The sequence below is a fragment of the Thermobia domestica genome, chromosome 2 (assembly GCF_964235325.1).
Source record: "Thermobia domestica chromosome 2, izTheDome1.hap1.1, whole genome shotgun sequence".
NCBI classification, from domain to species: Eukaryota; Metazoa; Arthropoda; class Insecta; order Zygentoma; family Lepismatidae; genus Thermobia; species Thermobia domestica.
The window spans coordinates 127544478-127562865 of NC_137455.1; the positions used below are offsets into that span (position 1 = coordinate 127544478).

General features: G+C 33.9%; 1 protein-coding gene across 3 annotated transcripts in view; it reads right to left on the bottom strand.

The window, feature by feature from the left end:
* ThrRS (threonine--tRNA ligase) overlaps positions 1-18388 on the bottom strand; it is a 72638-nt gene that overhangs the window by 36860 nt on the left and 17390 nt on the right. For all 3 annotated transcript variants that reach the window (XM_081745853.1, XM_081745834.1, XM_081745843.1), the window contains 3 exons: positions 17987-18076; positions 6389-6543; positions 3549-3664 (listed from right to left, as the gene is read on the bottom strand). In XM_081745853.1, coding sequence (XP_081601979.1) covers positions 3549-3664; positions 6389-6543; positions 17987-18076 — 361 coding nt within the window. The remainder of the gene's footprint in view (positions 1-3548; positions 3665-6388; positions 6544-17986; positions 18077-18388) is intronic.

Genomic DNA, 18388 nt, shown 5'->3' on the forward strand with positions numbered 1-18388 from the left:
CCTTCTTCAGCCTACCACAGAGACTCTAAAAAGTATAAAAAACATGAAGGAAGAGTAAAAAATGGTTAAAAGGTTAAGAAATGTTAAAAAAAAAAAAAAATCTTCTGTCAAACATTAAAACACACAGGAATCGACACTAGCTGACATTGTACACTGCTGTTCACTGTTTTCTGTTCTTGTTTTCCAAATGGTGAAAGTATGTAGTGAAAAGATTACACCAAATGATATTTATTTCTCCTCTATCCAGATTAAGTGAGGGCCTTTTTTTGTGAATATAATATGATTCTTTAATTTTTCGACCCGTTGCCGTTTTAGCTTTTTCAATTAAACATGATTCCACGATATGATGATTATAATCTTTAAGATGCGTTTCTAGACCGGATAACTGTTGCGAATTCCGAGATTTCGAGGTACTAACGTGTTCAGTTATTCTAGTACAAATGTTCCTTTTTGTTTGACCTATATACACTTTATCACACTGCCACTTCACCCGATAGACGCCACTGCTTTCTAAAGGGTCAGTAAAAAATACTTTAAAATTGGTTATGTATTTATCTATAGATTTTGGAGGAAATTCTGAAATTTTGATGATGTGTCTTTGCAGAATCATCTTAATTTTTGCTGAAAAATGTGGAAACAAGGGACACCAATCCATCTGTCAGTTACGGCATCAGTTACGTTTATTGTTAAAATGGTACAAACAGGTACAACAGGAGATCGTCGGCACCCACCATCAACCAACAACAGATGCCGTAACTGACAGATGGATTGGTGTCCCTTGTTTCCACATTTTTCAGCAAAAATTAAGATGATTCTGCAAAGACACATCATCAAAATTTCAGAATTTCCTCCAAAATCTATAGATAAATACATAACCAATTTTAAAGTATTTTTTACTGACCCTTTAGAAAGCAGTGGCGTCTATCGGGTGAAGTGGCAGTGTGATAAAGTGTATATAGGTCAAACAAAAAGGAACATTTGTACTAGAATAACTGAACACGTTAGTACCTCGAAATCTCGGAATTCGCAACAGTTATCCGGTCTAGAAACGCATCTTAAAGATTATAACCATCATATCGTGGAATCATGTTTAATTGAAAAAGCTAAAACGGCAACGGGACGAAAAATTAAAGAATCATATTATATTCACAAAAAAGGCCCTCACTTAACCTGGATAGAAGAGAAATAAATACCATTTGGTGTAATCTTTTCGCTACATACTTTCACCATTTGGAAAGCAAGAACAGAAAACAGTGAACAGCAGTGTACAATGTCAGTTAGTGTCTATTCCCGTGTGTTTTAATGTTTGACAGATTTTTTTTTTTTTTTTTTTTACATATCTTAACCTTTTAACCATTTTTTTACCCTTCCTTCATGTTTTTTTATACTTTTTAGAGTTTATCACAGGCTGAAGAAGGAAGTAGCATCTTCCGAAAGCGCTACCTGTTGCGTGTAGAAGAAAATTCTGCTATTCATTTTTCGCGGTGAGTAGTAGCCTTTTTGCTTTTTCTCATTGGATATAATCACCGCTCGCAATATTGTGATATAATTTAATTATCTGCTCTAAATTCACTCATTCTAATGATGCGATTTCGGATTCATGACTACTAAACCAACCGTTAATTTGGATTTAGTTTTACATCTCAAGTATTTTGTTTTTATCTTTTTATATGAAATACGACCAGATGCTCTCTGTATGCTATGCGAAGGAGAACTGTATTTGTTAGTGGTTTCAGTGTATCAGTTTTTATGATTTATTTATTTATTTATTTTCAACTACATACAGTAGCGCTCAAAAGTTTTCAAATACCTTGGATGTTAGAGGTACTCCTGCTTAGAGTATAAAATTTGACAACAGTTGAACCGATATAAGAGGTACTGCAGATGATATTTCTTAAAATTAATATATATATATATATATATATATATATATATATATATATATATATATATATATATATATATATAAATGCACACAAAAGTGTACAACGTGAAGAAACACCTTTGTCTAATGTCTTGTTTGAAAGATATGCACATAGGAGTCAGTACAGCGACAGAAGTTCGAAAGAAAAAAACAATTATACAAATTTTCTCTCTCTCTAAACTTTGTTGATATGCTATCGTTTAAAAAGCCAAAAATACTATACTTTGAAAAGTATTTACGACGGCCAATATACGGGCTTCTGAGTTCGATTGGAAGTCTGTATGTAGTACTCGTCATTGCTATTCCAACGAGCGACAATGAGGTACACGTCTAATATGTTGTCTTACTTTCCACACTTTTATTTATACTATGCAATAGCTTTTTTTTTTTTTTTTTTTGTTGTTGTTGTTGTTTCAATTTTAATTTTAAGAAATATAATGGGACGTACATACATCTACAGTATCTCTTAGATCTCTATTCAACCGTAGTCTCCATTTTATGCTTTAGGCAAGAGAACCTCTAACACACGTCGGCAACGTTCTGTTTTAAAATAATAGGTTCACAGTAGATGCTCACAAAAATCCAGGCTGTTCGAATACTTTTGAGTGGTAGTGTATACTTGCGATACATTACTTAATTCTAATTATATACGGCAAAAGTCACACAACCCTTACACCAATATACTGTAAAAATTGCAGTCACATATGAAAGAAACTTTTCTTAAACGAGTTTTTCTATTTAACATACCTGACAATACTGTTAAGATCAACTGACAATTCGGCAAGGGTTGGAGCATATTCCGTTAAGTTTAGTCTGCGAGAAGATGCAATTCACCCACGAACAACGAATCTTTCGTTGAAAGCCATTTCACGTAGCCAAGTTAGTTGCTTCTCCAAATGGTAGTGCACCAGTGTTTAGTAACTCATTTTCAGGAGAAAATCACCACTACCGACAATGATGACTCGCTTGAGTATTTTAATTTAGGATAGAGTGGATTAAGAGCATTATACGTACTTTTGCTCTAGAACAAAGTTTCTTCGGAAACTTTGTTAGAACTGGTTATCTTACGCGAGTGTTATGATAAATTTAGATAAGCACTTGTGAGATGCAACCACATACGATAAATATACGAGTAATTATGCAATTTTTGTGATTTCTTAGGTGATTGCATAATTTCTTGTATTTTAAACCCCTCATCAAAGTATCTCCGCCTAAACTTACTTTATGAGACATTTCAAAGAAACATTATGTTCGAACAGTCCATGTACCTTGATAAACTTTAACAAAACTGCTGACGGAAATTTCGATAATAATGTAACTACACTAAAGATTACATCCAACATTACGAAATGAGTTCATGTATGCAATGTCTGACCAACATGGCAAACTTAACAAGATTGGTAAGTTTTGATTCATACTATTTATTATGTGAAGTGTAGTGTAGAGTAAGCTATAGCCAAAATAAACATGTTCTGAAATTTGGGAGATGTAACTTTAAGGTTAGAAAGCACTGTTCTTAAATGATAAGTAGTGATATCAAGACATCAATTAAGACTGATATGAAATTTCAAAATCTACTTCATCTAGACAAAAACATAAAAAAAAAAGTAAAAACTAGTCTTACCTTCCTCATCATCGAACTTCAGCAGCTGAAGCGAAGAATCTTTTTCCAACGGCCTATCTAAGTCCCACAGCACACCATTTACTTTGGCTATCACTGCATTATCTGCTAGACCTTGACTGAAATAATAATACAGTATAGATTAACTCTGTCTATTGTCCACTAGAAACTAGTGTTTTGAATGAAATCCACTGAAGAAACAGAAAAACCAATGAAGTAATAATACCTTTACATTAGCTGTAAGTTACACCTCTTTTAATTTAGAAATTACTAATACTTTTCTGAAATTACTAATTACTAATACTAAATGAAATTAATTAAATCGGTGATGTTTGCAAACTCTAAATTTAGATTATTGACACAACCCCAGACCTTTCCTTATTTTAGCAAACAGGTAAGTGGAAACTTTTAGACAAAGGAATACAAAAGGCACGCGGAACACATTCCAACTTTTCATATGAAAACGACATCCTTTTTGAGACTGTTATTCGTAGTATGTCCAAGCCTTAACTCTGAACCGCCTCTGAGGATTATTTATACGATCTACGTGCGGTCCTTAATGTAAATATTGCACTGTATTTTTTAATTTTACATCCTATGATTTTATTATGCTAAAGAGAAAGATTAGAAAAATAATGAAATGATGATGAAAGAACAATATACAACATTCATATTCTGAGTGGGATTAGAACTCACAACAAACAGGCCTTGTGATCGTCAGGTTATGTAAGTACCTTTAAATATTCCTCATTCTGGCAGTATCTTCACTAGCTTATGTTTACACAACATTCTAAATTCTGAGATACCAGCAGAAATCATACAAGTGCGAGGCAAGAAGTTCAGGACAGATTGTATAAATTAATTAACATTTATAGAGAAGGAAAGTGCCTCCAGTCTTCCAGAAGAGCAAGATAGTGGCAGTACCAGACACAGCAAGTACTGAGAAGTGACATTCAAGGAACGATAAGCTTGCTTACGCATGCTTCAAAAATTTTGACAAAATATTCAGAAGAAAATTGGAAGCAAAGATAAAAGTACTAGCAGAGAACCAGTTTGGTTTGAAGAGGTAACACGTAGGAAGCAATACCTAAACTCAGAGGATTGGCAGAAAAAATAATGGAGTGGGAAAAGCAACTTACGCAGCATTTCTGGACTTGGAGAACGTGTTTGATAATGTTGAATGGAACAAAATGTTCAAAAATTCTGAAGGCAACAAAAATAAACTACAAGAAGCTAAGAATAATATGCAATCTACATAAGAAACAAGGCAACAATTGGGGTAGGAAGAAAAGAGGGGGAAAGCATCAATTTAGAAGAGGGTCAGCCAAGAAACTCCTTGTCAAAGTATTTGAATTCTACATTGAAAAAAGCAATTAAAATAAATAAATAAATAAAAGGACACTCCGAGTTTAGGAACGACTGACTGTTCATGGACAGAAAATACACACACACATAGATTTGCGGACGATATAGTGAAAGACCATAGAGAAATTTTGAATGAATGACAAATGTTCTCACCTTAGTTTGTGGCAATTAAATGATGTATGGCTTATATATGAAATAACATAGGCAACTTTACATGAGTTCTCCCCGCTGATCTAGTGGTTGACGGGTGCGTCTTTGATGTATGAACTCTTGGGTTCAATTCCCGGTGGGATAGCATATTGAATGCATTATTGTGCTTCGGATTCCAACTTAAACTGTAGGTTCACGTCCCATATAGTCTCAGTGCTGAAAAGGGACACTAAACCAAAAAGAAAAGGAAAAACTTTACATTAAAAAAAGCGCCGATTGGAAATTTTATTATTTGTACAGCATAAGATAATAAAATTTCCAGAACACCGGCCTGAATGTAGGAATTATCGTCCATAAATTGGTTTCCTTTTGCTCAGCGATTAGTTTATTTTCAATTATAGAAATTATCAATATGAACCATCCTTGACACAAGGTTAATCCTGGAAATGTTTCTGTATGTATTTATTTTGGAAAGGGAAAAAAGGAAGGTCAGTGGAGGCGGCCCGAAATTCGAACTTAGCATCAAGCAAAAACGATATGACCAACTTAAGGTATTTTTGTCACAAGTTTAGTTCTTCAATCTTGTAACATTTAGGTATATTTATTTCAAGAGTGAACGACGAAAAGCGATTTGTGTGTGTCAAAAATTTCAATGATATGGCATATATAAATATTCTTTTCGGTGCTAAAAACAAAGAAAGCACGCGACTGCAGAAGCTTTAAAAAATTCAAGTTCAACAGCATTATGCAAAAACTGATCAATTAATTTTGAACATTCTTAGAACAAGTGTAGACCTTCAACTAGGAAAGTTCATACATGTATCTATTCATGCTGGAGTCACAAGGGTTATCCAATAAAAACAGGATTCAAAATTCAAATTCAGCAGCATTATGCAAAAGTGGCTTGACCGATTTGTTTTCATCACATGTTCGAAGCCTTTTCCTCCAGGAAAAGCAGCAAGAAATTTATAAAAAATCACGATCAGTTTCATGTTGTAAAGTATAAAAAGCAAAAACACATCACATCTGGTTCTAACTCCTTGATGTTCAAGACCTAGCAGCAAGATGAATTAAACAATGCAGTTTTTAAATATCGGTATCTTTGTTACCCCTACTTTCTGTATGTTACACAAGCAGAAAGAGGTGCAGCTAAACCCTACAATATGAATCAATGCATAATTACAATTTGAAAGCTTTTTTTGAATGTTTGAAAGTGATGTTTTCAACATGTATGACAAACAGAAAATTACGTAAATTCTAAATGTGAAATTTTTCACCTTACTCATACTTTCTTATCTCTTCATAAACATACATTATTATATTATTACCTTATTCCCTTAGCAATTTCATACGGAGTAGTTTTCCACGATTGACCATCGATAACCTTTCCGTCAGGAAGAGTAACTTTGATAGCTTCTGAAGATTTCGTTGCCAGTTCTGCATCGTACTTTGCTTTTAAAGTATTCCACATTTCTATTCTCTCCTGAAAATCGAAGAAACATTAAACACTGAAATCTTACATCACAATAAAAAATTAAACATAAAACTAATTCTTTGTTGAGTGTCAAAACACTCTCTCCCCACATTAATCCAAAATTCAAGACAGTGTAGACGAAGACTACTCACGATTTAAATATAGAGTGAAAAGCTTGATGAATTTGAGCGGGAATTTTAAAAACTATTTCATCAATTTCTGTAATAAAAGGATTATCGTAGCATAATTATATTCTTAAAACTAGAGTGATTAAATAGATACAAGATTTTGTAGCAGATGTTCTGAAAGACAACACTGGGTCAGTGCAACAAATTTCCAAATTCTTCCCGATAAGTGTAAGGAAATCAGTCTGGGACGAATATAAGGCAAAACAGATGGCGAAAACTCCGAATTCAAAGAAACACCGTATGTAATAATACTCTAGTCATTTGCATATATTAATAAAGATGAGCAAAGTCACTTAAGAAATAAAAAATATTAATTGTGGAGATGCATGTTAGTCCTTCATCTATATTATTTTATTATCGCAACTGATACCGTTAATGCGAAGGTTCCAGATTAGTGTTGTAAAGGCTTGGGAGAAAGAGGAAATTTTGGGTATATAAAAAAAGTTTTTTTTAGCGTTTTTTCCCCGAGCCTGGAAAAAAACCGGAAAATTTGGAAAAAATTGAAATTTTCAAATATTTTACTTTACTACATTATGCTTTTAAAATGAAAAGTATTTTATATTTACTAGTTTACAGTTAAAATCATTGGTTATTTATACTTCTTGTATTAGAATAGGGAGAATTTGAGAAACAAATATATGTACACCACTCCTTTCAAGTTAGCACTGTGATAGAATAGAGTTATGGCTACAAAGGATACAAAATATAATCCTAGTTAGATTAATTAACATAGAAGCATTTTAATTATCTTAAGCAATCTTATGAAGTTCCCGCTTCATGGCAGGAATTGTTAAAAGAGGACCAGAATCATTTTAGTTAATACTGGTATGTTAAAATCAAATATATATTTTATAAAGTTATCTTCCTTGTGCTGTGTAAAATTTCCGGAAATTTTGAACCCACTAAAAAATTTGTTCGGGAATATTGGCGAAAATTGGAAATATAATTTAAAAACTATTTCTTCGCCTGATGCTAATATTATTTGGTATAACGTGTCTGCAGTACATACACAATGTAGGCCGTATATATTTCGTTAACAGGAAAAACATTTAAAGCAACAGGTTTTAATTTTACTTTTTAGTTTTCTGATTTCTGGTAAAAATTATTTATTTGTATATTTTTCTAAGAACTCAAAAAGAGAGATGATCTTATTTACATATGCACACATACACCGCACAAGTGCGTAAATTTGAGCAGCGAGAAATATATTAAGGAATTTAACATGTGAAACTTCTGTTCGTTCTTATTAAAGACTAGCAGAATACCCGTTCTTCGCACGGGGAGAATTCGTTTCATTTTGGTCATAAAGGGTACCAAAACTGTCACATATGAACTTAGGGGGCCCCAAAAACTATGGATTCGACACTAAAATCGCTCATTTTCGATCATTTTGCATATCTCCCCTCCCCTTCCTCCCAGTTGCAGTGCTGAAGGATTTAAGTGGCATCGAAAGTGTCACTGTTCATCTCAGCAACCCCGAAAACTGTGTATTTGATACTAATATCGGTTATTTTCAATATATATCCCCCTTTCATTCATTCATCCAAGTTGCACCTTCAAAGTGAAATAATAAAAACCATCTCACGCTCGAACCTCATCTATGCTGAAAATTTGATCGAGATCGGTCTGGTGGTTCAAGAGTTAAGTTATAAATATAGTCACTTTCATATATATTAGAGTGGTCCAAAATCAAATGATAGAATTTTTGGAAGGTATACGCTAGATCGTTTACAAAAATATAGCGTATACCCACCTCCATATATACTTGTTCATTCGTAAATTTAAGGTAAATGTATGCTGCACATAAAAATATTACGTGGGTAATGGGTATATTCCCCATTATATTCCTGTATATTACATTTTGGGTGTCAATACTACAATGTAATTTAACACAATCGATGTGCTAATAACTGGATAGATATAAGTTCGTAGCTTTCAATATGATCACTAGATGGCGACAGAAGAAGTAATAGTTCACGAAGCACAACTTGCCAACCGAGCCCTACTCAATGGTATTAACTTTTTGTGAGTTATGAAAACGTACCTAGACGAATCTATTTCCAGTAATGCATTTGCACCATTTTCAAGATATCTCTGCTTTTTGTCTGAACACTTATCAGGATTAGCACTTTTTAATGACAGAGTATCAGAAGAAACAAAGGGAAAGATCGTCCAAAGCCTACAGCGAACAATGTTACCAAACATTCCACGACGATTTAAGCTGACAAAGAAACCCAACAAACTTAATTTAGAGGATCTACTAACAGAGAGAACACTGTCGATATTTGATGTCCTAATGGAAAAAGGCAAAAAAACCGTCTCAGTCCGTTCTCAAACACACTCCACAACATTGGCTAGTTAATCCTTTTTTCCAAGAATTTTGCAAATTATTAAAACAAATGGGTGTGGTGAATGATGAGCTGAAAGATGTATAAGATTCATCCAAAAGTATAATGAAGCCTTGACAAAAGATGAGGAACAGAAGCATTTTATTCTTCGATTGGTTGAAAACCGTAATACAAATTTTCCCGCTCCACTGGAGAAAGCGTTTCTGTAAATTGAGAATACAAATGGTGACATTTTTTCTAAAAGTTTTGACAACTGATAAAAAAAAATCACAAAATGGAGCGACCTATAAATATGACTTAATTCTACTGAAATTTCGTTCGTCCGTTACATACATCAGAATGAATCAAATTAACCCTGTGGACGCCAACCACCGTTTGTTTTGTGTTTTGGACCACCCTAATACATATATGGATAATTTGTCGCACTAGAAAACAAGTAATTGTTTACGTACAAAATTTTGTACATTAAATTTATATAAAATTTTATATTAAATATTAAATAATAGTAGGTAATTATATGTTTTAGTGCATGAGTATTTAGTGAAATTTGCCTACTGGTATCTCTTTTAAGAAGTAAGTTGGTTAAAATTAACAAAATTTCACGAGATCAAAGAGCATATTAAGAACTCAGTCTCATTCAAGAGCCCTATTTGTTGCAACAGAAAGCTTCATTGTGGTTATATACAACTATAAATGTTCTGTAATTAATACACAACCACGAATAAATTACTAAAAAGCACATAAAAAAATAGTACAAACTATTAATTTTCAAGAATAATTACTACAGCTTTATTTTCGAATGCTTCTTTTTTAAATATTCGCAATATTGAAATTTCTCAACTTACATTTTTCACACGTTCGAAAAAAAAAACTTTCATTACAAGTAAAATTAACCTACTACAGAGATTTTTGTTATTTTCCCAATTTTTCCGGAAAGAAACAGAAAAAAAAGGTTTTTTACCAACAGATTCAAAATTTCCGGAAATTTTACAAGACTATTCCAGATTCTCAAGGCTGTTACTCGATGAAGTAACCGAAGACATTCCATGAGGCAACTGGAAACTAAATAGTCCCCGTTAGTTGAGAGTTATGTGAATAGGTTAAGAAGAATATATGTAATACTAATTACATTCCTTCTTTCTTCCCCTTTTGATGTGAATCTCCGAAATTTTTGCAGTGAATGAATTGTTCCTATTCTGCGGATTAAAATGTTCCCATATTGAAAAGATTTTATCTTCTTCGCTGCATGCCATATTGATTCGTCTCCCACCTTTCGGGCTTTGAGTTTCCAACGTTTATGGAAGTGAATGATATATTCGTAGTCTATTTATACAGCATTTATACCACAAATTCCATGTTTCCATGTGAAATTTTTCAGTAGAAAGAATAAAATGAATTTTTCTTTCCTTCATTCCTTCACGGTATGCTTCCCTAAATTCGTGTAAATAAATGCGATATTTGTATCATATGTATCAACCTCCCAGTCCCGCCCATATGTAAGATTATGTGCCTTTATGCCCAACAGTTCAAAAACAAACTTCCCTTTCATCCCAGTGTTCGCCACACTGAATTTGTCAACCTATCCTTCGAGTAGAATTTCTAGCACTCATGTAGCTGGATAAGACATTCGTATTCTGCAACAAAACACCGATTCCATGCCTTTATCTGTTCAAAGATGCAGAAGAAATAAGTAATAGCGACTAAATTTCCTCACCTTTTAGGTAAGTTTTCCTAAATTCTTGTAAGCGAATGCAATTATTATACCTTGTTCATAAAAAATTCCACCACTTACAATATGTTGTGCCTTCATGTCCAGCGGTTCACAAACAGCTTCCTTCACTCTGTGACTGCCCTATATTGAATTCGTCCGCCATTCGGGATGAAATTTCCAATATACATCCAATTGCAAGTCAATGACATTTGTAATCCGTGTAGCAAAACAGTCCCCAAATACCAAATTACGTACTTTTAAACTTCAACGGTTCAAGAAAAACTATTCGTCATATTGAATGCAATTAAAAGAACACGTGTAAAGTATTCCACTTCCTGAGTCGAACCAACATTGATAAGGCGAATATATTGCATTTACTTCATTTATAGCGAGTAGCGAGTATAATTTCTCAGTGAAATTTTATTACTTTACTATCACACACTGCCCAGCAAATATATGCATGATAGAACAATTTTCTCATAAACATGTACAATATATTTATTGAATATCAACAGTTCATTAAGTAATACTATAGTATTAGGCATCTTTAGAAATCTCGAAGTACAAATTTCTGTAGTATTTTGACCCCACACAGAGAAAGACGATAAAGTAGACAGATTGCCTGGAAAAATTAGAAGTAGTTCCAACCAGTAGTAATTATCTCTCCCCAACACTTAGACTACGAAACCCACGATGATATAATTCCATCAGAATGTGACCAAAGAAGTGCGATGTGTGGATCACTACGTCAAATCGTCACCTCCGCAGAAGGTTGTACAACAAATGGAAAACCTGTAATTCTACAACACAATGTCCAGGGAATGTTAGGGATGCATTAGTGTTTCACAACGAATCTGGATACAGCGTCATGAGTAACCTTAGCAAATGTGATTTTGCGTTGTCATGAAGTATACATACTACTACCTCTGCGATTCACAAACAAGTCTGTGATGTCTTATACAGTCTCACAGAGTATCACTTCCTGTTAGTGAACTGGTGGTTTTGATTGATCAGTAGTGGAAAATGAAACGAAATCTTTGAGTTTTACATCCCACGCTTATGCCGGCTAGGCTAAAGGAGACGGTGATTATGAGAAATGAATGAAATGAAGAAAATGGGAGGAAACGGGAGAACCCCGAGAAAACCCACGCACACGGTGTTTGTCCACTACAAAGTTCACTTGGCGGGAGCAGGGTTTGAACCCAGGACCCCATACACCAGAGGTGAACGCTCTACCACTGAGCCACCGCGGCCCCTGATCGGTAGTGGATTCATGTGGTGCTAACTAACGATTATCATGAGGAAGTATCGTAGAAAACCTCATCGAATGTCACCAAGGTGTGTCCAGAAACAAATTCTTTCCTTGATAAGACAACAGGCATTACTCGTGACGCTTTCTGACTATCTGTCATCACCTTACTTCATACTATTTCTCAAGCTGTGAAGGAAGTGGCGAATTATTTTTGTACTGCAATTAAATGTTTCTCTCATGGTTTACTCGTCTGGCCATTATTGACCTCAATAGTGATGTGAAGTCTCTTGCTATGCATGACATATGGACGTCCCGGAGGAATTCATCGTCGTTCTCACTTTTTAAATCACCGCTGTTATCCGCTGATTTTAACCATGTCTTGATCGAATGCCCGCTATATTTTTCTTCTTGTTTTGCTGGCGTTTGTTCCTAGTTTAAATTTATAAAGTATAGCTTCCATATAACGATGTTTGGCCTGCTCTCAAAGTCGTCCCTGATTAATTATAGCGACCACAACCAATCAGTATACAAAAGGAAACACTAACATATAACCTTTCTTTTAGTACTGAAACAATAGGTATATGCATTGCAATGCTATCATGAACAAATCTGATACAACTTTTTCGGGTACCGATACTTAATAAAAGCAGAGGAATAGGAATGGACTAGTGGTTTATAGGGCAGCTAATGTCTGCGCATCGTTTTTATATCTGCTATTGCAAACAGCTATCCCATGGTTTTCAAGTTTAACTCAGGTTTGTATTTCTTCTTTTTCTCAGAAATGAGTGAAATTCACTATTGCTCTAGGCCTTTGCTATACTACTACTACCAATAAACAGACATAACTATGCACAAAATGAAATCCAAATGAATTATATATGAAGTGTCATTCTAGCTTTAGAACTTCTTCGCTTTAATTAAAATTAAAATCTGATCAAAGCAATGAATAATGTGTCTGATGAAGGCAGTGATACACTGCCGAAACTGTAACATTAGTATTTATTAAAAGTGATTGCTTTGGTCAGATTTTGGTTTTAATTAAGAATTATACCTCTGTATAGTTCAAATTTTAACGCTCCGGAGGTCATTTCAGACCTCAAGACGTAAAATGATGAAGATTCAGGAAAAAGATGCAAATCAAGAGGATTTCAAAGAATGTCTTACTTTCTAGTTCCTTTGATGTAATTATTATCAATATATTATCATTTGAATTACAACACCTAAGTGAATGACAAAAGAATCAACGGATCTAAATTGTGAAATATAAATTTCCCAAGGAAGGAATTTCAAATTTCTTTGATACAGAGATTGGTATCAAAGCCAACTTAAAATTTACACAAACACAAGTGACAAAGAATGACGAACGAATAAGAGAAAGTGCACCTTAAAAACTCTTCCTTGTCTTGAAAATGATGTCACGCAGCCTGAGTGTATAAGAAAACATACGACCGATTCCATTTCAAATCGTCCAGGCAAACCACAATTGGTCCCCATCATAGTCTCAGGTTTCTTTCTTTCTTTTCTTTTCTTTTTTTTTAATTTTATATGGGATTTACATGCAATATAATTAGACCCATATTTTTCTTTTTGCTGAAAAAATTTTTCCTTCGATATACAGCCTTCCAAAATGGTTGCCCTCCTCTCGGATTGCTCGAAAAACTGAAAAAACATGTCAATTTAAAAGTTCTGTTGTTGAGAAACGAGTGTACTTAGTAACATAATCGCAACAGCAGGAAGAGTATAAAGTTGTATGTTTTGGTGGAGGGCCAAAATTCGTCTATTGGTCCAATAGGAATCGCGCAATTCACTCACAGTGTTGCCAACTTTAGTGAAATTTTTGCTAACTTCAAACATTTTTTTTTTCTGTCCTAATGAGCAATATCAACCATCTGCTTCTAGCTCCGAAATCTACTCAATAAGGTCTCTTGAAAATGTAAAGGACTTACGTTTCTGATTATTACATCGTACGGTATAGTATGATGAAAATCTGAAAATTTCATTAAGACGCCATATTTGGGCGCCATTTTCTCAAAAAACCCTCCTTTTAACAAGCTGAATTTTTTACAACTATTGGAAAAGTACCTAAGTATTTAATTTTAATATCCGTTAACCGTTCATGCGGCTGCAGCCCCTAACATTCGCAATTAATTATTGAAATTTCGATTTCTGTATTTGAAATGTAAATATTTTCTATGGGCATTTAGGTCCTAAACACAAGGCGAATTGAAAGGGAGTATGAAAATTTTAAGAGATGGATCCTGACATCAAATCAAGTAGGAAAGTTCCCATAAACATAAGTCGAATTCCGCTTCGTTTTCGAGTTACAGGGTTTCCAACTTGGGACACAAAATCGGCTCGCGACAATGGAAAATAAAATATATATTTCGCGTTAAATCAGAAACTGTGTGTTAAAGCTATGATGAAGTTCAGAAAGTTGATTTGTATCTATATGATGATTTTTACGCGCGTTGCAATTCGATTGGCAGTGCTGCCAACTTGGTAGAACTTTCATTTGTTTCCAAATGACATTACGTGGATTTTATTTGACATTTGCTATTTAATGGTTGTAAACATCACATGAAGCAAAATTTTCCCCACATCACCACAGTTTTCGAAAACTTACATGTATTTCATTAAAAGGTTTTATCTCGTGCGTTATTGATACTGTAGTTCGCAACACTGAGTGTAAATTTCACTTGAAGTTTATCATCATTAGTAAAACCAAAATCATTAGTAACTCTACGCATCAAGTTTGAACTTGTTCAAGAAGTTCTAATGCAGCCACTAAACAGTTTGTTACGTGATTCGGTGTCGTGAACATCGTCCTAGTGTTCTCTGGAACCATGAAAATTGTTTTCACTGGTAAACATGACATTGTAGTGCACTAGTTGCGGTGTTTGTGTAAATAACAATGAAGAAGTCCTATTATAGTAAGGACCGTATTAAATGTGTTGATTATTCTAAAAGGCGTAAGAGGATTGTGTACAGAAAGAATTTTTGACAAAAAAAATTATCTTTCGGTAAAATATATGTATTGCGTACAGGTCGTCTGCCAAAACGTAGTATTAGGAGAGGATGATTATTTGTATTATTTGTATTTGTAAGGAGAGGATGTGCTTTGAATATTTACCGTGAACAACGTGAATGTGTGAGAGATTTTGGTGACCACGAAAGGAAGTGTAAATATGAAATTATGCACCAGCAAGATGAAGAATTTGTTCCTCTTAATGTAGATTTGGAAACCATTAAACAGACAGTTAACATACTAAACATGAATGTGTCGCCATTAAAACGGACGTTATCAGTGAAATCTAGACTACGGAGGATTCACCTCTCAAAATTTTTCATACTGCCTTTCAAATCACATTGTGTACAGGACACAAATAATCATCCTCCCCTAATAGTACGTTTGAGCAGACACGCTATACGCAATCCATATATTTTATAGCAAGATAAATTTTTTGTCGAAAATTCTTTCTGTACACAATCCTCTTATGCCTTTTAGAATAATCAACACATTTAATACGGTCCTTACTGTAATACGACTTCTTCATTGTTATTCACACAAACACCGCAACTAGTGCACTACAATGTCATGTTTACCAGTGAAAACAATTTTCATGGTTCCAGAGAACACTAGGACGATGTTCACGACACCGAATCACGTAACAAACTGTTTAGTGGCTGTATTAGAACTTCTTGAACAAGTTCAAACTTGATGCGTAGAGTTACTAATGATTTTGGTTTTACTAATGATGGTAAACATCAAGTGAAATTTACACTCAGTGTTGTAAACTACAGTATCAATAACGCACGAGATAAAACTTTTTAACGAAATACATGTAAGTTTTCGAAAATTGTGGTGATGGGAAACTTGTGCTTCATGTGATGTTTACAATCATTAATGAATACCAAATATCAAATAAAATCCACGTAATGTCATTTGGAAACAAATGAAAGTTCTACCAAGTTGGAAAAACTGCCAACCGAATTGCAACGCACGTAAAAATCATCATATAGATACAAATCAACTTTCTGAACTTCATCATAACTTTAACACACAGTTTCTGATTTAACGCGAAATATATATATATATATATATATATTATTTTCCATTGTCGCGAGCCGATTTTGTGTCCCAAGTTGGAAATCCTGTAACTCGAAAACGAAGCGGAATTCGACTTATGTTTATGGGAACTTTCCTACTTGATTTGATGTCAGGATTCATCTCTCAAAATTTTCATACGCCCTTTCAATTCACCTTGTGATTAGGACCTAAATGCCCACAGGAAATATTTACATTTCAAATACAGAAATCGAAATTTCAATAATTAATTGCGAATGTTAGGGGCTGCAGCCGCATGAACGGTTAACGGATATTAAAATTAAATACTTAGGTACTTTTCCAATAATTGTAAAAAATTCAGATTTTTAAAAGGTGGGGTTTTCGAGAAAATGGCGCCCAAACATGGCGTCTTAATGAAATTTTCAGATTTTCATCATACTATACCGTACGATGTCATAATCAGAAACGTAAGTCCTTTACATTTTCAAGAGACCTTATGGAGTAGATTTCGATGCTAGAAGCAGATGGTTGATATTGCTAGTGAGGACACACACACACACACACACACACACAAAAAAGGTTTGAAGTGACAAAAATTGCACTAAAGTTGGCAACATTGCGAGTGAATTGCGCGATTCCTATTGGACCAATAGACTAACTTTGGCTCTCCATCGAAACATACAACTTTATACTCTTCCTGTTATTGCAATTTTGTTACTAAGTACACTCGTTTCTCTACAATAAAATTTTTAATTTGACATGTTTTTCAGTTTTTCGAGCAATCCATTTTGGGAGGCTGTATATCGAAGAGAGATTTTTTTTCAGCAAAAAGAAAAAATACGGGTCTAGTAATTTTGTATATAGTTTCTTATTTTAAAAATAAACTAAATCTTAGAGTCGCGTTGACCACCCTGGACGATTTGAAATGGAATCACTCATACACAACTAAGTACGGGAAAGCCTACTTCGTTTCAGCTTTACCATCGTACATACTTACTCCATCCGTTAGTTTTACTATATTAGCATTGATCTGATACACTGATTACATCTGAGATTGATATTAAATATAATTACTTACTGGTAGCTAAACTCGGAGATCACTTAAACAGCAGTGTACGAATTTTGACCTCGTACACAATACAGAATAAAAAGACCATAGCTGCGACAGATGTTGCGTTACCAGACTGTTCTACTAGAAATTGCTATAGTTATAACAAACCTAACTTAATTGGAATAGAACAGGATTCAATGGTGAGTTCTTGTTTCTGCCGGGATGAATCTCCACATGCTTAAGTATAAAACTGATTCCTTTGAGAGTGAAGATAATGTACATGTTCTAATCAATGACAATCAAAATTGAGTTGTACTTTTTCATTTTAAAAAATAATTTTTAAATCAGAGAGGTCGATTTCAACTTATCTAGGTGAAATTTTGAAAGAATACATTCATTTAAAACATCAAACACTGTATTCTAATTGGTAAGTAACTCAAAGCACATCGATTTTAGCAGACGAAATCCACATTCGAACTACCAACAATACATTCTGTGCATATATACTATTCAAAGAATGCTAAAGACGATAACGGCGCATGTTAACTGTCAGAAAACCATATTATCACCCCACCCCTTTCCAGCTAATTGTTTGAAAACTCAAAAAGTAATCAATTCCTCATCTTATTAACAGCAAAAAAATCCTTTGTGACACAAAGAGAGCCCTTAAGTAGATAGTAATTGCATGTGCTAATATATAAATTCCCACCACGTTACAGCATACCAATATAGGCTCATTCAGGGAGCAGAAAAGTACACTTTTTTTTTTTCTTCAACACAGTAACATATATTATCACAAAGTTTCAGCTTTCTATCATGAAGCTATATATACATACCTGAATATATGACGGCCAAGGTTTAAGCTCGGACACACTGGCTTTATCGCCACTTGCGCTCTTTTTCTCCTTAGACTTCATTTTCGGCACCTATTGAAAAAAAAATCATTAAGTAACCATATACATGATTATCTTTAAAATAAGTTCGACCACACTAGCTTTCTACAAGGCACAATTTTATGAGTATAAATTATATTATCAGCTGTACCTAGACCTCCATTAGTATGAAAAAAAAAACTCCTCTGAACAGACAGAGTCAAAAGTTTTGGCTGATTTTGTTAAAGACAATATATATATATATATATATTCTGATTCAACGCAATGCAAGATGTTTATATTTTAAGTATTTCCAATAATAACCCTTTCTAAATCTAATTATTTGCTTCAACTTGTATATACTCT